This window comes from Simochromis diagramma, unplaced genomic scaffold, assembly GCF_900408965.1.
Source record: "Simochromis diagramma unplaced genomic scaffold, fSimDia1.1 OVJJ01000150.1, whole genome shotgun sequence".
NCBI lineage: Eukaryota > Metazoa > Chordata > Actinopteri > Cichliformes > Cichlidae > Simochromis > Simochromis diagramma.
Window position 1 is genome coordinate 2,647,257 of NW_024387083.1, and position 21,019 is coordinate 2,668,275.

At 40.2% G+C, this 21,019-nt stretch overlaps 1 protein-coding gene across 2 annotated transcripts in view; it reads right to left on the reverse strand.

Annotated features, from left to right (window-relative positions):
• pdxdc1 (pyridoxal-dependent decarboxylase domain containing 1) overlaps positions 1 to 20,733 on the reverse strand; it is a 38,970-nt gene extending 18,237 nt beyond the window's left edge. The window contains exons 1-15 of one of the 2 annotated variants that reach the window (XM_040045981.1): positions 20,457 to 20,733; positions 17,735 to 17,831; positions 17,245 to 17,313; positions 15,788 to 15,871; positions 15,547 to 15,693; positions 14,113 to 14,302; positions 13,591 to 13,659; positions 13,418 to 13,496; positions 13,117 to 13,201; positions 11,912 to 11,960; positions 10,246 to 10,347; positions 9,976 to 10,101; positions 9,353 to 9,403; positions 1,229 to 1,289; positions 36 to 94 (exon numbers count right to left, since the gene is read on the reverse strand). In XM_040045981.1, coding sequence (XP_039901915.1) covers positions 36 to 94; positions 1,229 to 1,289; positions 9,353 to 9,403; positions 9,976 to 10,101; positions 10,246 to 10,347; positions 11,912 to 11,960; positions 13,117 to 13,201; positions 13,418 to 13,496; positions 13,591 to 13,659; positions 14,113 to 14,302; positions 15,547 to 15,693; positions 15,788 to 15,871; positions 17,245 to 17,313; positions 17,735 to 17,808 — 1,245 coding nt within the window. In that variant the 5' untranslated portion in view covers positions 17,809 to 17,831; positions 20,457 to 20,733. Of the gene's footprint in view, positions 1 to 35; positions 95 to 1,228; positions 1,290 to 9,352; positions 9,404 to 9,975; positions 10,102 to 10,245; positions 10,348 to 11,911; positions 11,961 to 13,116; positions 13,202 to 13,417; positions 13,497 to 13,590; positions 13,660 to 14,112; positions 14,303 to 15,546; positions 15,694 to 15,787; positions 15,872 to 17,244; positions 17,314 to 17,734; positions 17,832 to 20,098; positions 20,419 to 20,456 lie in introns of those variants that run through there. The other variant, XM_040045982.1, reaches the window with a different exon arrangement.
• Between the last annotated feature and the right edge of the window lie 286 nt (positions 20,734 to 21,019).

Genomic DNA, 21,019 nt, shown 5'->3' on the forward strand with positions numbered 1-21,019 from the left:
GCTACAGTACATGTTAAAAAAAGAAAAACACTCACCCATCTGTTGAAGGCATCAAGGACCTCTTTTTCTCCAGCACAGAAACTCTCACTGGATGCTAAACACACAATACAGAAGGAAGCGAGATCGATATCTGTGTATGGTGATCTTATTGTTTGGATGTCACATCTCAGTCATTTTCATTTTGATAGTTGATTCTTTGCAAGAGCAACAATGCATGTAAAGACTGTATGCTTTGAAGGAGGGAAACTTTGTTCTGTTTTTTTAAGTGGTGTTGAGCAGGCTTTCACAGTTTTCCTTTGGCCATCAGCACCTTGTTATATCTAATTCACACAGAATAAAGGCAAAAAACACCTTTGAATACCAGACTTCAAAAAGTCAGGGAACTATTCCTGAAGATTAATTAAAGACATTATAAAATAGCAAGAGAGTTATAGAGAGTTCTGTTTTGCCTTATTTAGTGTATTTCAATGTTTTTCTATATTTTGAACTGTTATAATAAATTGCTCCAACTACTTCCTAATTGGCTATCAAAATATAAAGAAATAAGAAGAGGTGGGTCAAGACATTTTACAGTATCGCAAGTTCAATTCAGTTCAGTTGCTACAACTACACGTTTCTTTTCCAGCTATTTATTAATGAGTGACTTATGTATATACATGTATATATTGTACTATTCTTAGTTAGCGTATTGTCTGTCTTGTTAATGTTGGTTTATATTAGTTTATAATGGAGCACTGTAACAAAAAAATAATTTCCCCCAGGGATCAATAAAGTATTCTGATTCTGATTCAAGAGTTACATAGCGTTGTAGTTTATTAAAACAGAGGGCAACATTTTGGAGGATAGAGGAAGATTGGTGCAGCAGGTCTACACCAGCAAGTAGAAGAAATGATGACGAAATGTCCCATTCCCAAGAAATGACAGTCCATTCATCATCCTCAAACTTTTCAACACCTTAATATCGTTGCTAATGGGAGGTGAACTCAAATTTTTTTAAAATCACAATTTCCATACCACATCGCACATTCACATCCTCCATAGATGACCTGTTGATTGGTAGAGTGTAGCTTTCAAACACTGGCTGCTCAAGTCATTAGCTGGCAATATTTGCCTTGCTGTGCTCAAGTTTCATAATTATTCATCTGTCTTAAATACTGTCTTATCTTATCCTTAGTCTTTAATAGAACTTCTGATTTATTTTTGCATTTTGAGAACATGAAAGTCTTACCAGTACTTTCTTCTTGGTTAAATTTGAATAGCACCACAGGAGAGTCTGATTCATCCTCAACCTGTAGGACAAACAAAGATACAGGTCAGGCATCCTTACTCACATCGTAACTTTTTAACATGGAGAAACAGTTAACATAAAATGAAAGGGTGCAGTGTAAACACATATTTAAGCATCAACGCTTGGTGTCCATGGTTTCTGAATGTATTATGTCTGTGGTAATGGATGGACATAGAGGTTCTGTATTACTTATCAAGTAATATCTGTATGGTGGTGGTAAAGTGAGTCCTTGTCTCACAGTATGAAGCAGCCAAATCAAAGCTCCAGCTTAGAGGATTTAGCTGGTCAAATAAACTGGCCACTAAACGAACACTTTGACCAATAAAGAACTGGTTAAATGTTGGTTTAACTTGATGCCAGCTAGTTTTAACTGGAAACATGATGCCATCATGAATGGATGTATACTAAACAAATGAATAAAAAAAATATAAGATGGACTGAAACACTCAGCTTTTAGTGTTTGCTGACGGCTTGGTCCAAAAAAGCAGTTTATATGCAAAACATCCTGAGGAGATATTTTGCATATAAATGCATTGGCTCCCTTTAGATCAGTGGTCCCCAACCTTTTTTGCACCACGGACCGATTTAATGTCAGACAATATTTTCACGGACCAGCCTTTACGGTGCCGTGGATAAGTACAACAAAATAAAATGATAGGACCAAGACGAAAACTGTGGTATTTTGTAAATATAATAATAAACGTCAATTCACTGTGTAATTGTGTAACTTTATTAGCAGCGTCCTCCTAAAAATGCACCAATAACATTGAGAGTAACATCCTCCTCTCTGCCCCTTAATGCTCTCTGGTTGCTATGGTAACGTGCAAATATTTCTTTCAAAATAAGACACACAACGACAACATGGGAAAAGACCCAGGGAAACAGAGTTAATGAACACCCGAGCCTCAATTCTTGCGGCCCGGTATCAAACAACTCATGGACCGGTACCGGTCCGTGGCCTGGGGGTTGGGGACCACTGCTTCAGGGCAACTAGTTCTAATGAGAACTTAATCAGTTCCCTAGAGTTCCCTAGTAGAACCAGTGGTCCATGGTTGCCATCAAATGATCATTATAGAACTCAGAGCATTTACATTGCTCCAATATCACTGTAAAACAGTTTTTTAAAAGTCTGAACTGCACAGCTGGACAAAGCAGTTCTGAGAATATAACACTACATGCATGTTTAATGTTAGAGACAAGCTTAGTGGACTAGCCAGAGTACAATTAAACAGACAGTTGATCTCAGCGAATCAGCACGTGGTACAAATCATCTTTTGCTAAAACACAAAGACAGTGACATTCAGTTGATAGGTTAAGGCAAGCATCATGCCTGGGAACTGAACTGAAATGAAGGTTACTGTTTCTGCTTTTGATGTAAGGGTCATAATTAGTTCAAATATGCTTGGGTTGTTAAAGACACATTGTTCTTTTATCCAAGTGAAATTTCAAGGCATGGGTGAACCCCTTCAATCTGGCAGAACTGGCCATTCATTTTTATATTATCCAAGTTTTTCACACCTCCAAACCAGGGGCAGTAAGTAGATAGGGTTTTGTTCTCAGCTTGTATCTTCTTTTAAACAATAATAGCTATCATATTGCAAAACCAAGGATGCCTCAAGGAAAGCTCTGAGAATGTTAGTAAGTAGTAGAATTCATCTCAGTCCTTTATACAACATGCCTCATTCAGACCTATTCATAAAGGAACTTTTTTCTACACCTAAGTGCCTTTTACCTAATATTCACACACCTTACTTGCTCTACAGCAACCCCAAGGTTTAGAAGGACAAAGGTAAGGCTTTCAAAACTAAAAACATTGAACAAACTCTCAAGCAGTATGACAGTCTGGGGCTATTCTGCTGCTAGTGGTACTGATACATTGCACAAAGTCAGCTGAATAATGAAGAAAGGGGGCCTACCTTGAAAATCTTCAACTTGACTCCAATCAACAGCTAGACAATTGAAACTTACACACTAGGGTGTTCCAACAGGATAGTGATCCCAAACTCATATCAAAACTGTTTTTGGAATAACCAAAGCAGGCTAATATTAAGCTTCTGGCCTTTCTAATGCCCTGACCTCAGATTTGTCCATTATACTTAAAAGCTGTGTCTTTGCCAGAAAACCAAGCCATTAAAATGACATATTTATGTGTATGCATATATCTGAGCCCGTATGTGCACGTTTGATTAGAGGAAATATCCAATTAAAACCCAAGTTATTAAAGTTGTATGCTGCATAATCTCCCATCATGAAAAAAGAACAGTTCAAAGAAATAATTAAAAGCCCAAATTTATATGTAAACTCCTGACAACAACCTCATAACTGAGGATTATACATCATGTTTAACAGCTGAAGAAATACCTTATTTACTACTTATTTCTGCAAGCTTAGTGGACTGAAAAAAGTTTTAGTTCTAGTAACATCAATACTCTTACATCGACATGTATTTAAGTGCCAAGTAAAGGCACGGGTGCATGACTCAATTATTTTTTTCAAATGCAACAACTCGAGTGTAGAGAGGCATTCTCTGAAGTACCTCAAAGAACATGCCTGAGTTATGAATAACATAAACAATTAAGAAGAAGTGGTCCATCCATTAGCCAATGAAGACTGTTGAGCTGATGTAGGTGAAGGGAAATGGTGATTAATAGTAAGAAGAAAATCAAAACAAGAAAAGGGAGGACAGAGGGGACTGGGGAAAGAGTAGAGAGGAAGATGGGCAGAGGCTTGGCCCCACGTACAATAGACAGCATGAGAGAACCCAGAACATCCTGCAGAGAAGCCCTGGAGATGGGTGGAATCGGCGACACCACACCCTGGAACCAAAGTAACCCACACTGACTATAACTACAGTTATACAAACATACAAAAAGGAAGTCTCTCTCTCTCACACACATATGCCCATAGAGCTCATTAGCAGAACACTAAATGTTCACTGCATCTGTATTAGACTGTGATTTTATGCTTCGTATCGCTTTTACTTTCCCACGCTGTCAAGCTCAATTCTGTCAACATCACTCTCTCCGAGTCATTTTCTTTCCAGCCTTATGAAAGTAATCAGCCTCTGTTCCACATGTTTTAAATCTTATTGACCATTTGATCAAGTTGCCACAAATAACCACAATTTACGAAAAAGACTAGAATGAAGTCATGGACCCACTATTAATCAAGTGTGCCATCACATGAGCCAAAGTGTGAAAAAAGGTGTGGTTTATTGCCACCAAAAGTTTCAGGTGAGAACACCCTGTCATGCGAACTATGTGAACTTCTCGTTCAAACCATCTGTCTTACAAAACATGAACAGTGGTGTTCTCAAGTGAGTGACCTTTATCCTTTGAGTCTAGGTGTAGAGCTGAGCCTTGTCCTGTCAAGGTAGCTCTTCTATGTTTTGCTATCTGGCTGCTGTTGTTTCTCCAGTGTTGAGGTCTGTGCACTCCTTGCTGCATTGCACAGTATATAACTATTTCCCTTAGCTTTTTTTTTTTTTTTAGGGAGTTTTGTCGAGTACTTGTGTTGAGCCTTCCATCCTCCTCAAATCCAACAGCACAGGCCAGAAACAGAAAACTATTATCTTTTGTATCTTTCAAGATGAACTTTTTATTTCCACTGAGTTGATGTGAACAGCACAGGTTTTGACCCAAATATCATCCAACTATCTGTATCAGTCGCTAGATGTTATCACTTTGAAAGAGCCAAGAGCTTCCTCTAATGTAAAGGTTCGATATAGTGGGTCATACTGGGGAGCCCATGGCACATTCATGCTTTTGTCTATAGAAATCCTCGTACTTAAAATATGTGGCAGTAAGGCAGAGGGCTAACAGTGTGCAAATCTGATCAGGGATAAAGCTGGTGTGTTGTGTAAGGAGCTGTCTTGCTGTATTTGCCTTTATTTGACAGTCTGCACTGCCTCTGTTGTGGTTATACAAGTAAAAAGTGAGACACCATGAATTCATCTGGATTTTTGTTTGCTGGTGAAGTAGAATTTTTTAATGTGATAGGTGTTCTGCCACCAAGGAGCTGCCTCAGTGATGGATGAGTCACCTTCCTCATCCTCCTCCTCTACTTCCTCTATTATATATCACTGGGATTAAGAAGGTCCGCAAAGTATTCCGTTTACTGTCTAACAATATACTTATTTGAAGTCAGGAGCACTCCACCCTGTCATGGGAGCTATGTGAACTTCTGCACTATACACAGTGTGGTCCGGTGTCCACCATCCGGTTACCACCATGACAGGTGGTTTGTGGCTGCAGCCCAGTGCAGCAGCCTCAGCAACAGAGGTGCTGCACATGATTCATTTGAACTCAATGTCCCTAGTCTCCCTTGGAATGCCACCTCTCCCTTTAGAAGCTCTGCCTAAGGTGCAAATTGAAGATCTCGGGACCAGGGCCTCTGCTCGGCATTCCCAGACCACCCTCACTATATGTTTAGGTGTGCCAGGTCTGTCCAGCATCCTCCCCCACCACCTAATCCAACTCAACATCAGTGGTGGGGGAGAATGCTGATCAGTTGACAGCTCAGCTCAGCCCCTCTCTTGGACACCCAAGTGTCCAAGAGTGTCCTGGTGCCACATGTACTCATGGACACCTTTAGGTTCTAACACGGTATTTGTTATGGACAAAGTGTGGTTTGCACAAGAGTCCAGTAACAGAACATCACTCAGGTTCAGATTAGGCAGGCCATTCCTCTCAGTCACGCCCCTTCCTCAGGTCTCACTGAGTCCCCAGGTGAAGCACTCTCAAGCACCCCACCAAGGGTTTTCAAGGCCGGGTACTGTGAACTGTCATTTGGTGCATAAATGAGCTAACCCCCTCGTCCACTGGAAAAACCTCCAATATACAGGCAGCAAGGTGAGGGGATACCAAGATACCCACCCGAGCCCACTGCCTCTCACAAAGGGCAACTCCAGACTGGGACATAGTCCAGCCCTCTTCAGGAGACTGGTTCCAGAGCCTAAATCCTGTGTTGAGGTGAGTCCAACTATATCTAGTCATTATCTCTCAACCTCACACACTAGCTCAGGCTCTTTCCCCACCAGAGAGGTAGGGAAAGAGCGTCCTGCAGGTGGTAAGCACACAGGAGTGTGGACCCATGTCCCTTCTTCAGGCTGCACCCGGCCAGGCCCCATGGGTTGAGGCCTGGCCACCAGGCGCTCTCCCTCAGCTACCCTACACGGGCTTGGCTCCAGGTTGGGGGTCCGGTAACTCCATCCTGGGCAGGGTGAACAGTTCCCTTGATCTTACACTCATACAGGTCTTCTGTAATGCTCTTTGTGTGGCCCCTCACCCAGGACCAATTTGCCATGGAAGACCCTACCAGGAGGCAAAAGCCGCCTGACAACTAGCCCGTGGAATACACAAAACCATCTTCATGTTGGGGGTCACTAATCACATCCTTCAATAATGACTCATGCCACTTACCTGTGTGGCATCTCGCATCGTGCATTATGAATATTCCACGTTATATTCCAAACAAACAAAGAAGAAGAACATTAAAACAAATCAGTGTTTAATATGTTACAAAAAAGTTGAAATATGACAAATTCATATCCAAACAACTAATAACTTGCGACGTGTCACGTGGAAAGTGTCACGACAAGACTTCCGTCTCTCTAGCAACCTTCTCCACCTTATGTAGTGTTCCCAGGTCAACCGAGAGACATAATTTCTCTCCAGCATGTCCTGTATCCATCCCCTCGGTGGGACATGGCCAGCCTGAACACCTTACCTAGGATGTGACTGCCTCAGCTGGCTTTTTTGATGTGGTGGAGTAGCAGCTCTACTTGGGGCCCCTCCTGAATCACTCAACTCCTCACACTATTGCCAAGGGAGAGCCCATCCACCTTTAAAAAAGCTCATATCGGCTTCTATCCACATTCTCATTGTGTTGTCTTTAAAAGAACTAACAACAATAGTGTTAACAAAAAGATCAGACTTTTCAACAACAATGCTTTATCTGGTGGCAGAGAGCTGCATAACATTTATGACACAGCTATTTACCCAAACTGACCATCAGTTAAAATTAACAATGAGATTAAACAACTAGTATGTGTGACCATAGCAACGATCAGATATCTAGTCAACTAGTCGTGTACAATCCTACTGTGCATCCTAATATTTAATTTATCCCTTACTTTTGTCTTATTCAAATTTTACTGGCAATTTATGTCACATTTAAAAAAAAACATTTTATTCAGTTCTGAGCTAATAAGATTCAAAGGTTGCTTCCAATTTTCAGCATTTCAGCATTCAGGATTTCAGCAGATCCCAAGATATATATATTTTGTTTAAATCACACATTTTACAAATAATTATTATACATAAAAACCTGGCCCTAATACACCATAATAGGGATGGACCGATCCGATATTACGTATCGGTCTGATACTGACCTAAATTACTGGATCGGATATCGGAGAGAAATAAAAAAATGTAATCCGATCCATTAAATATCAGGAAAGCATCTCACAAAGCTTGCGACACGGCGTAACTCAGCGGCTGTGGTCTGCGAGACCTGTCGGCGGTCTGGTTGAGCATTTGGAGCCTCGCTACCAAACCGGCATTTCATCTCCGAGAAAGTTATCCCAGTGAGAAGTAAAGAAAGTGTGTAAGTTCATCTCTGAATGTTAGTAAAGCATTCCCACGTTAAGCTTAACAACTGATATATGGAGCGACTGCCTCTTCTCTCTCCCTCCCTCTCCTGTTGCTACTGCAATCATGAAACTGATCAATGATCAGCTGATCAGCTTTTCTCTCTTGTTTGTTTTTGGCCCACTTTGCACCAGAAAGAGGAAACCAGCGGCTAAACAACAGCAGCATGTTTAAAGCTTGATAAACTGCTGTTAGATTTTATTTAATATTACTTTCCACACCAGGATCCTTTTCTACGTAGCTGACAGCTGGTAACTGTGCAGGGGCGGGTCTAGCAAAGTTTAGCCAGGGGGGCAGTTAGGCCATTAACAGGGAAAGGGGGGCACAAAGACATACTTTTCTTTCTTATTCTCATTTAAAATGTCGAGCTTTTAATAAATAATTATCTGAATCTTACACCCAAAGTTTTTTATCTGATGTAAAATGTATAGAAGTCCATTACTGTATATAGTAACTATAAAGTCTAATATACCCTAGTAAGCTACAGTACTTTTTCCTTTGGGAGGGTACCATCTGTGCAGTCTGCAATTCTGTTGAAGAGAGATGTTGAATCTATTTAATTATTCTTGAAAATAATTGAGTTCTGTGCAATTTCTTTCACACTGCATCAAATTAAAGTTGATTACATTGATTAAGCATCATGAGGTGGAGGGTGGGGTGTGGCTCCCTATGTTTTTTTCTTTTGCTGGGAGTTGGCAACCCTATTAGTTAGGCTGCTAAATTTTTCTGCTAAGTACTCTTTAAAATACCAGAATAGGGAGGATGGTGCAGGTTTAAGTTTATTAGATTGATCAGTATTGCTGAACTATGAAATATTTTGGGTGCAGTGTATTTTTTGCATACAGGTATAACTAAATAGCTTTGGTGTTTTTTTTTTTTAAACTTGAGTATGAACTTATACAAAATGCAGCAAGATATTAAAAAAAACAGTTTTATTGATTAAAAATACACTTTATCGGATTCATATCGGTATCGGCAGATATCTAAATTTATGATATCGGTATTGTGTCGGACATAAAGTGGTATCGTGCCATCTCTACACCATAATACACACCATCTTCACATCTTTCATCTTAAAAGGTATTTTGTAATCCTGTTGATATTTACGGCTCATCTTGGACAATTTTTGTGACACCCTAATTTAAATACTTTAACAAACTATTACTTCAGCAAATGATATTCATTTTCATCATTGCACACTGCAAAATTGTGTTTTGTTTTTTTTTTTGTTTGCTTGTTGCGTTGGGTTTTTTACTGAGGTGCATCTGGATATTTTGTAATCAGTTGCTAAAAACTAATTCCTTCATATTCATTAACATTACTCGTAGAAGCCATCCTTCATTTTGAGCTAAGTCTGCACATTTTAGTATGGTACACATCATGATTAATTTCAGAACATGAAAAATTCACCTACCAATGTTTTGATACAGGTTAGAGATTTTACTTTCTGAAGGAACAGCTGGCTCTAGGAGGGAGACAAAAAGAAGTCAAATGTGCAAACATGTCATGCATTCATTCCTGAAATAAATGTAAACTTTTAACCAATCGCATTAGGACCCTCTTCCTGTAAACAGACAGTTGATTCAAGCGAGCAGTTGTTTCAAGAGCAGACAGTAAATCACTGTGATTGCAAAGCCATCATTGCAAAGCAATCATGTGTGTAATCATGCACACAAAATGATGGCTTCTTTGTGTTCTACACATGGAGGTTGTTGATATGGGGAGGAATGAAAACGAATTATTAGTTCTTTTACTAGTTAGCTAACATAAACTAATGTTAGTCTATTGAACCAATGAACCGATCTTGTGACATATAACGTTCTGTACTGATAGAAGACTCTCAATACTGAATCACAGGCTCCTCCATGGTCCTGAAACTGTACAATGGCTATGCAAAATAAAGGGCATTGTTTGTAACTGTGTTTTCTGCTTTGACAAACCAATAAGGCAGTCTTTAAGATGACACGTTGACATTTTATATAGGAAATGTAGCTATGTACATATCCTAGACATATTTCCTATATTAGTAATCCTCACCAGAGTAGTAGCGTGTTTTATCTTCTGAACAATTCCATTGTGACCAAGGTACTGTAGGGACAGCCAGAGAGGCAGTGCCCGTAGCTTCTCCACAGGGTGGCTGGAAGTTAAACCTGCTGCCAGAGACTGGGAGACACAGTACAGAGACGCAGAGCAATGAGGGAGTTGCACAAACATAATTCCCAAGACCCCACTGGATCACCAAAAGATGTCACAAAAGTGATCACAATATGCACTCTTTCAGTTTCTCTGAAAATGATGTCAGCCCACCAGTGCAGGGTCTTCATGTCTGTAGAGGGTGACAGCAGTCACAGCCGGCAGTCCTAGCCACGGACCTGGTGTCAGTGTCATACTGTCACTTCTGGTGGCTGCCTGCAGAGACATGAAAGACCAACACCGATACACAGAACTTACATTAACACTTACAAGAATGTCTCATACATTGGAGGCTGTGGGAAGGAGAGAATCAAGTGCTCTTATTTCTGTTGAGTTTCTAAACTTTCACTTGTATCTTCAAAACAAATTAAAGGAACACTTTTAATCAGTGAAGAATCAAGACATTCAAACTTTTGGGATATATCTGGTAAGTAGTAAAAGGGGTTGGTCATCAGTTTCAACTGCTCTAGTGTTAATGAACACAACAAGTGCACTAGAGGGGCGACAATGAGACAACCGCCAAAGCTGACTGTTTTACATTTAACTGGGGTCAGTGTCACTACTGGCAGCATGAGATGGTATCTGGATCCTATGGAGGTCCCACAGGTAGTCCAACACCTCCAATTGCCAAAAGATTGTCATAGAAGGTAGTACTGGTAACAGTAAAGTGCCCAATATCCTCTAGTTTGCCCTGTGCTCACTGCCTGGCAACATGGATCCTAACTGCCATTTACCATAGGACACAAGAACTGGAAGGTCCACCACTCTTCTGCACATTCTTTAATTCCTAACACATTACCTTGTCCTCTCATTTGACTCTAGACTAATTTGATATCCAAAGGAGTTCATTATTGACTAAGAAGGCATGGTACCCAGGAACCATGACTGTAAAACAAAAACAAATCCCCTCATGCAGGTCGCAGGAGGTGATTTGTGCAGATGTGCTGTGTTTGCTTTTACCAAGAGTGGTTCTGTGCATTATGACAAAAAGCATCTCCACTTTGGTCTCGTCTGTCCAAAAGGCAGTTCTAGAAGTTTTGTGATTTGTTCAGGTGCTGTTTTACGACCCTAACCCATACTATCATGTTCTTTTTAGTGAGATGCTAAATACTTTTTTCCTGAGAATCCTTCCAAACAAGCCATTCTTGTTCTTCAAGTGTGCCTTCATTCTTGTAACTTTAAGCAGTTCTCATGCTAACTGAAACCTGTAGACTCAGATGTAGCTGGTTTTATGGATGTGTTTTTTTGATTTTTGGCAGACATACCCTGACCTTGATGTGAATTTGCTGAAACATCCACTACAGGGAAAATCAGCATCTGTTTTCGAATGTTTTGCACTTGTGAATAATCATTGTCACTGTAGCATTATATACTTCAAACTGTTTGGAAATGGCCTTCCTGGCCTGATGGGCAGCAACAATTGCTTCTCTAAGATCACTGCAACACACATCTAAATGCTCCAGCCATGCAAACTGCCAAAACCTCTACTTTTATAGAGGTGGTCACACTTGGTGATAATCAGTTAATCAACTGAATTTGATTATCAACACCAGGCTACTACTTAGCTTATTTCATATAGAAGCAACGATGTACTTTTTTTTTTTCTTTTCCACACAGTTTCTTTATCTTCTAATAATAGAGCCTGGTAAGGAATCCGGTAAAAAAAAATTTTTTTTATTAAGTCCTGATATGTAAAACCTTTGAATTTCAATGGAGTGTGCTTTCTTTTTTTACAGTTGTAGTATAACCCCATATTGGATAGATTTTAATATAAGTTTACCATGATAGAAGAGGTGACCTGACCCAGTGCTAGGGTCGCCAGATTAACCCTGAAAAAGAAAACACATAATCAGCTAACATTACAGCAGCGATGTAAATTTAAAAAAAACAACTCCACTTTTTCTTCAAGAATTAGTGGCAAAGAGCAGTGCAAACCAAGCTTTTGCTATAGTTGTACAGGTAAGAAAATGGATGAAGACAAGAGAGTTAGACATAATTGGGATCATATCAATACACAGCTAGATTTCTGGAACCGGTCTCCTGAAGAAGAGCTCAATTTTGTTCTTTTGAAGTTGTCTTTGGTGAGAGGCAGCAGGCAGGCGTGGTTTGGTTTGGTTAGGCCACAAATATAGGCTTTCAGTCTGCCTCAAAGCAATTCTGGCAAACCATCAGGGGGAAGTGTTGCTCTACTTACCAGTCTATTTTTTTGCAAATGACGTGGTTATGTTAGCCTCACTAGGCAAAGACTGGAGAACCTCCAAGTCTTAGGCCATGGTTCTCAGCTGGAAAAGGATGGAGTACCCTGTCTAGGTTTCTGGGGCTTTATTCAAGAGTAAGGAGGGAGTTGAGTGAGAGACAGATAGCAGAATTGTACTGATTGACTATGGTGAAGAGTGAGCTGAATGTGAAAGTAAAGATGACAATTCACTGATTGAGCGACTCTGATGTGTCCTTGAGCTCTGGGTATTGACTGAAATGATGATATTGCAAATACAAGAAGTGGAAATTAGTTTTCTCAGAAATGTAGTTGAGCTCTTCCTTGGAGAAAGGGCTAGTGATAAAGAGCTCGTCCATTGAGAAGGGGCTTAGAGTGTGGAGAGCAAGGAGCAGTTGGGGTGATTTGAACGTATGACTGGGACGGCTCACTGATGTGAAATGTTTCACACATGTCCGTGAAGGTTCACAGTCATCCAGGTCATGGTAGTCTATGCCCAGAGTCAGGTCTGAGCATATCTGCTTAGACTGCTGCCTCAACAATAACCCACATAACCTGACAGATAGTGTTCGGATTGATCCAAACAAATTGGCTTCTTTTTTTCAGCTGCTTGGCAGCAACCAAGTATCATTTTCGAGCCACCATAATATCACAGAAGCTGGGTCATCGAAAATGTACTTTGCATGAATATAAAATCAGTCTAAACATCCATTTGAAATTGTTTTGTTTTTGCAATCCATCTATTTTAGAGGTTGACAGGAGCTACCCACCCCTCTACATGAAGCCACATGTTGTACTGATCACACAGTTCCTTCAGTCGACCTAACTTGTCTGTGTGCCCTGCTCCAGGGGTACCTGAAAAATTAAAATAATGGATAAGTGGAAGAGAATGGATGGTTGGATGAATGGAAATATACCAAAAACATATAATTAAGTCACTGAAGTTCATATTCAAAATGCACAGTATTCTCTGTATTCTGAATTGCTGTTTTACCATCAAATGTATCATCTTTAACTCTTTAAGCACAGACATATATAAAGTGCAATGTATAAACTGTGGCTGTCCTTTACCTGCATTGGCAATCAGCAACAAAGGAAGCTTCCCTGCATTTATGTCCTCTTTGATGAGTTTTTCCAACAGGGCAACATCCTGACGATGACAAAAAGGATCCAAGCCAAAATAGTTTTTATCTAAACTACCTGACAGATAGGTGTATGTGTTTTTCTAATCTGTGTTCTCCTACCATTTGGTGTTGGGATCCAAAGAGGGTGTTGCATGGCACTGTGCACAAACTGGAGAGAGGCAGGCCAAGCTAATGATACAAACACTGGCATGAAAATCACTATCTATTGTGTATTCAACTGGATGAAGTACAAGAGATCCTATATAATGGTAATACTGTCCTTCAACCCCCCCCCCCCCAAAAAAAAAACCAAAGGAAAAATGAAGGAAAAAGTCTGAAGTGTATAAGTTACAATATTATTATTTCAGGTTTGATTTTAAAAAAAAAAGTGGAATCAAAGGATAAAAGCAGTGTCATCTCTGGTGCCTTTCCCCTCAAAGCAATCATGCTAGGTAAACACACTGTTACATACATTGACAAAAAATGTAAGATTAATCACCCCAAAACTAAAGGAATAGTGCTCTACTTCTAAAATTAGTTGGTAGTGTAGGATTGGATCTGCCATTACCGTGACTTTAGGTGTATTCCTATAAAGTATTTACACACGCCTTTTTTAAAGCTCGTGTGTCCCAGCCATCCTACCTGGCTGCACAGATGCTGTCCGAGACCAGGCCTGCAGGAGGCACTCTGATAGATGACTGGCTGCCTGGTGTTTAGGACCACATAACCTTCAGTGGCATATTCTTCATAGCGAGCGTTGATAACGAGCCGGCACACTTTTACAAGGCCATCCCTGTCATCCTCATGAAAGCAGGTAGACCCATTCTCATACCTGAGGAACAGATGAGCAGCATGGACGGTTGGACAGTGCAAAAGGATTAAAGTAATAGTCCAAATAAGCAAATTTCATTATGAGAAATATTTCTGTTGTTTTGATTCAGCAATGCGCCCCAGGGCAGCTGTGGCTACAATGTAGCTTGCCATCACCAGTGTGTGAATGTGTGGATGACTGAATGTAGTATAAAGCGCTTTGGGCTCCTTAGGGACTAGAAAAGCGCTATACAAATACAGGCCATTTATGACGCTATGAGAAAGACTTGATAAAGCAAGGTTAGGATGAGAACACTTTGAGAGTGTTCATTGAGAAATATAGAAAAGGTGATAAAGAGCTGCACTGTGCTGTTGTAGATCTACAGAAAGCATACCATAGGGTGCCAAGAGAGCAACTGTGGCAGTACATGAGGAAGTCAGTAGTGGCAGAGACGTATATATGAGGCCAGTACAGGACATGAAATGAGGACACACAGTGGTGAGATGTCTAGTGTTACAGATGGGTTCAAGATACGAGTGGGATTACATCAACAATCAGTTCTGAGCCCCTTCTTGCTTTCACTGGTGATGGATAGGTTAACACTTGAGGTCAGGCTGGAGTCTCTGCGGTGTTCGCAGATGTATAAGAGAGCGTGGAATGGTAGAGATAAAGTCAATAGAAGCAAGACAAATATATGCGTGTGAATGAGAGGGAGACAGGTATAAGAGTGAAGCTGGATGAGTTTAAATACCCGTGGATAACCAACCGAAGCAATAGACAGTGCACAAGAGAGGTGAAGCAGGGAGTGCAGGGAGGGTTGACCGGATGGAGACGAGTGAAGAACTGTTAAAAATTAGATGCTAAATATAACGGCAGTATATTAGGACTCTGTTCTATATTGGCATATTTTTAAGATTTTATTTAAAAAAATAGCAAGCTCATTTGCATGAAGAGGGGAGCTGGAAAGGTGGCCTCCAAAACATAATGTAGAGGTGCCCCTGGTGCCCTCCTCATCAGGCCTTGCAAAATCAAAACTTGCTTTGTAGAAACAATATCAATTCAAACAATACTTCTTATTCTTCTGTAAATATTTCATGAAGTCTGTAGCGAAAAGGAATTGGTCCTGTTATTATCAGTCTGAAGAAGTCACCAAGTTAGCATGTTTGTAGACCTCATTTTCAGAAATCTTTTAATAATTAAGACAAGATGTCATATGGCATGTGCATGATGGTGATTTCCACAGACACACAGCTGCAGGGTCATACCTGAAGAGCCTGCAGAGCCACAGGGTGGTGTCAGACTGGATCCGAGTGGTCAGCTTTCGCAGTTGTTCTTTGTCCATCATTGAGATGTAGGCTGCCAGGCTGTGACCCAGCAATGCCATCTGACCGTGTTCACCCACATTCTGCATCCTGTTGAACACAGCACTTTCTGATGAGCCTTTTCTGATTAGCCTTGTGCGGACTATTATTGTGAAATGGCGGTATGTAAATAAAACTGACTTACTTCTGACTGGGTTTATCCTCTTCATCCTCCTCTTCATGAATAAGGTTATGAACCAGGCGCAGTACAGTGGCAACATCCTGACCACTGCACAGGAGACACGAGGAACAGTTCTCACAGTTCATATCAAATGTACTATAATGTACTGAAGTGAGTGGAGCTAAATCTAAAAGTCCAACAACAAAGCGTTCCCTGTCAGCTTCTCTCTATCCCTCCCTTTATATTCACTTTGAAACTTGTTGAGAAGTAGGACTTATCTTTGCCTATTCAGAAAATATTCTGCCGTCTCTCGTTTCCAGTGCTGATTCACTGGTATTGCTGGTATCAGTTCAGTGACTTCAAAAAAAATAAAATTTAAATGAGGATGCACAAGTTTAAATGTATTTTTTTCTCTAATCCACACAGACTCAACACTGATAAATGGAGTGCATCTGGAAAGTATTCCCAGTGCTTGATTTGTTTCACATTTAACCGTGCTACAGCCTTTCTCTAAAATGGATTACATGTTTTCCCCACACAAAAGATGTCTCTGTACATTCCTGCATCGTTCCTGCTGCCTACTAAAAATCCCCACAGCATGATGCTGCCACCACCATACTTCACTGCAGGGATGGTTTTGGCAAAGTGTCGAGCAGTGCCTGGTTTCCTCCAGTCAGGCTGTCATGTGTATTTTACTGAGGCTTGGGTTCCATCTGCCCCCTCTACCATACAGACCTGACTGGCAACAGAAATGGCTATCCTCCTGGAAGGTTCTCGTTTCTCTACAGAGCAATGCTGGAGCTCTGTCAGAGGTCCAGATGTAGGAACAGTCCTGCTGGCTCCAAACTCCTTCATCATGGAGGCCACTGTGCTCATTAGGGCCTTTAATACTGCAGAACTTTTCTGTAGCCTTTCCCAGATCTGTGCTTTGATACAATCCTGTCTTAGAGGTCCTCACACAACTCACTGGACTTTATGGCTCAGTTTGTGCTCTGATATGGGACCTTATACTGACAGGGGTGAGCGTTTCCAAATCATGTCCAGTTAACTGAATTTATAACAGGTGGACTCGAATGACAAAGGCGGTGAATATTTATATGTTGTTTTTTTATTTTTAAGAAATTTGCAACAATTTCAAGCAATTTTTTTCACATTGTCATTATGTATAGAGGTTTACATTACTACATTTTAATACATACATCTCATAAGGGTAACACGATAAAATGTGGAACAAGTGAAGCACTGTGAATTCTTAACAAACGCAGTATTGTGAAAAAAGAGGATTCCATGTTCTTTCTCCCACATTAACAAGACAATTAGAATTTACTTCTGTATATCACAACTGCTGAGAAAACAATAATCTTCAACCTGAACTGCCTGTGTGTGAATATGAGTGTATGTGTTTTTGTCATGTAAGTGTGTGTGTGTGTGTGTGTGTGTGTGTGTGTGTGTGTGTGTGTGTGTGTGTGTGTGCGCCTTACTCTCCCTGAAGGGGTCCAGGGATGCAGCTTCTGCTGAAATGCTGTCTCTCTGTTGCTGCCTCCGGCTCTCTAAACAAACAAACAGATTTTGCAAAGTGTTACTTCGCTTTCAGTGTTGTAATATTCTGCCCTGCAGTTGACTGTACTCTGTATCTTAAAAATAAAGGTCATTCAGATATGAAGTAGTTTTATATCTTTTTATTATGGCATTAAATGTCAATACAAACACGTTTTAGTGCAGCAGCAGGTTTGTGTAAGTGCAGTTATCATTTTACAGCCCAGCAGCTCAACATTATGATGAGTTTCCAATGTCCACAATTAAACTTTCAAACCCAAAACAAGAATCTACCTCTCTATATTCCAATAACTCAGACTTGTATGTTGCGGTCCCATAATGCATTGCATTGGTGAGGTCACAATCCCTAACTCAAGATAATTGCTTGGTAGTTTGCTGATATTATTTTGTACCTGCAGTGTGACGAACTCTTACCTCTGTTCCTCTCCCAGGAACCTCATGGCTTCACTCAGATTTTTTCCCACTTGATCCAACGTGGAGTCCACCATATTCTTTGATATGCGAGTGCTCGCTGGAAGAGATTTAAAAACACTGACATTTTATAATCATCATTACTGTTTCAATTTCACTTGTGTGACAAATTTCATTCACTGAACGTGCACATGTACATTCAAGCACACTGATTTTCTGCAGTCTGTACAACATGGTGGAGGTTCCAGTGGTGTTATGAATGTTGTCAAACAGATGGACTGGCACTTCTATAGCTATTACTTGTATAGTTTTGGAATCAAGAAACCAAGAAAACTATTCCTGAAAATTACCAAAGGACAAGAGCGTTTGCCTGCTCAGTGTGTTAACAAATAAATGCTGTCCTTTTGTGTTTACACGTTTCAATAAATCGCTGCGTCTAAGCAAAATATAAAGAACTACTTTATGTCATAGGGAAATGGATAAATGATCTATTCTACTAAAAGAAATTGGGTTCAAATTAAAAAGTTTGAAAAGAAACATGCAAAGACTGGGATGGGGATTGTTCCAGCCATGTCATAGCACTACCAGTAGTGTAGTGTAATGTAAACCACAGTGGAAGCTTTTATAAAGTTCAAAAATATCCTAACACATTTATATTATTTACATACCATCTCACAGCTGATAGTAATGACAGAAATTACACATGTATTCCTGGGTTTCATTTTCATGTCTCTGACAGAAGACATAAAATACTTTAGATTCCACAAGTGCAGCATTACAGTGATTACAAATGCAACAAATAGCTACTGTGATTCTTAAGTAATCTTGTCATTACCTTCTTGATGAACTATTTAATTCTATTAAATATTAAGAAACACTGAAAAATGCTGCCCGATAGCTCACAGTAACATATTGTGATAGCTTCTCTAATTAAACCAGCAGCCACTTTGAAACACTTGTAAATAAGAGATATCTATTGTTATAGAGTACATACCGGTACATAATAAATGGATAATATGGGGGTTACAATCCAATGTACTGTATACACATCATTACATGCAAATTCATCTTGTCTCTGTAACACAATAAAAACCACAGGGGTATAGTGAGGACTGTAAGATTTGAGAAAAAGACTTTCACAAAGTGAAAATATGTTTGAAGCACAGACTTTCAGCTTTCATTTAATAGGTTTTTCTAGTACTAGTACTAGTACTGCATTAAATGTTTAGCAATTACAGCCACGTTTATACACAGTTTCTCATTGGACATTGTCAGTCATTGCACAACTGCCTGACAAACAGATCAATGACGAGGTGAGGCCCATTCCCTTTTATTCCATGACAGATTAACCAGAGAGTTTAATCCAGCTACTGAATATTTGGCAGCTGTTCACTGTAACTCTGAGGTTATGTACTTGACAGGCTTACATTTCATTGGTAAAATACAGTAGAGCATTCAAATGTGTGTGGACTATCTGAACTTCACTGTGTTTACTCTGCACAGCTGCTGCACAAAAACACACTTTTATGTGCCTAATGTTTGAAACATTACTGCAGAGATACAGATGGAGGTGTGCCCACATCAAACACCAACATTAATATGTTACTAATGTCATATTTTTCAAATATATTACCAGTATATATATAAAACTGCTAATTGTGACCTAAATACCAAAGAGAAATATACCATCTATTAAGTCATCTCCTCCCAGTCAGACACGTCTGAAACACCTCACTTAGCAGTCAGCCAGGATGCATCACATTCAGATGGCCAAACTACCTCAGCCGTGGTTAAGATGCAGCAGGTGGTTTTCTGATCTCTCTTCACTTATCTGAAGAGAGCCAGACAGTCCCTTTTGGAGAAAGCTCATTTATACCACTTTTATCCATGATGTCATTCTTTTGGTCATGGCTAGTGGCCACAGGTGAAGATAGTAAGGTAAAGAGGCACAATCACACGTCATCCACTCACCCCGAATCAATTTTTCACGAGAGACCCTGCCAGATGCATTGTACCACGAAAACACAGCTACTGAAATCACATGCGTTTATGAGGAAATGCTCCACAAAGGGGATTTCATACAGTATACGAAAACAAGATAATGTTTGAATATTGTGCATTATTACATTATTGTGTTCAATTAAAAAGAAAAAAATCACAAAAATGATTAATTATCAATAAACATAGAAGCATAGAAAGCCCTAAATCAAATCCATATTTGCTGTACACACTTTTGCATTGTGTTTGAATTAAGTTTTGACTTGTATAACAGTTTTATTTTATAATAATACAATGGCCTCTTTTAGCCTGCTACAGTGTTATTACTGTATTAGAACATAGTGTAGCTTCAAATAGAAAAAAGTTTACCATCTGCTCCAAATCTATGCTCTGACAGGCGCACTGCTGCTGTCCTGTTGGGGGAGGAGTTTCGTAGATGTCACATCAGGCTGCTGTCCCTTCCTGGCCTGACAGCAAAGCAGTGTCACCAGCTGCCATACCACCTTAGTGTACATTATGGCGAGGGCTGCTCCATAGGTCCCCTTAGAAATACAGGTTTGGTAGAGGTTCCACGCAGCAGACGGCGAGAGGACAGCGCATAAGAGCAGTGCGTCCGCGCGGGCACGCGGAGCTTGCAGGACACAGACACACACGAGCAAGCGCGCCCACCCCGCTCGGTCCGTCATACACAGCACGGACCGAGCTCTCTCTCCTCTCTTTCACTTACCTTCACTACTCAGCTGACAGGCTGGCCGACTGTGCACCCCGCACAAACGGATGCAGAAAATCTGTAGCTATGTCACGCCGCAGTGTCCGGTCTGGAGGGCTGCGTGCTGAAATGTTGAATTGGACACGTATTTACTGCTCCGACTTCTTTTAGTTTCCTGCAGACTGAACCGGAGAGTTTACTTCCTGGACCTGACGTGCGACGTGCCTTCGTTCCACGCTGGCAACGCTGACGTCATGGTTTTGTCACAGGACTGTCCAGGTGGCATTTTTTAAAATTTCTATTTTAACGAACACAGAAATAAAACAGTAAAATTACAAATAAATAAGTAAACAAAAATACAAAGCGTGTTAAATCGCAGACTACTCCTTGGGAGGACATGTTTTTTTAGTGAGAAAAAAGTGATCCAAAAAGAGTAAACTTTAAATTTAACAGAGAAAAACTCCAAGGTAACGAGTAAATAAAATTAACATTTTAACTTTTTTTTCTTGGAAATTATCTCATGGTCAGTGTATCTAATGCTAAAGAAACAGTGTTGTAGCTTTAAGTGCCAAACAAATCAA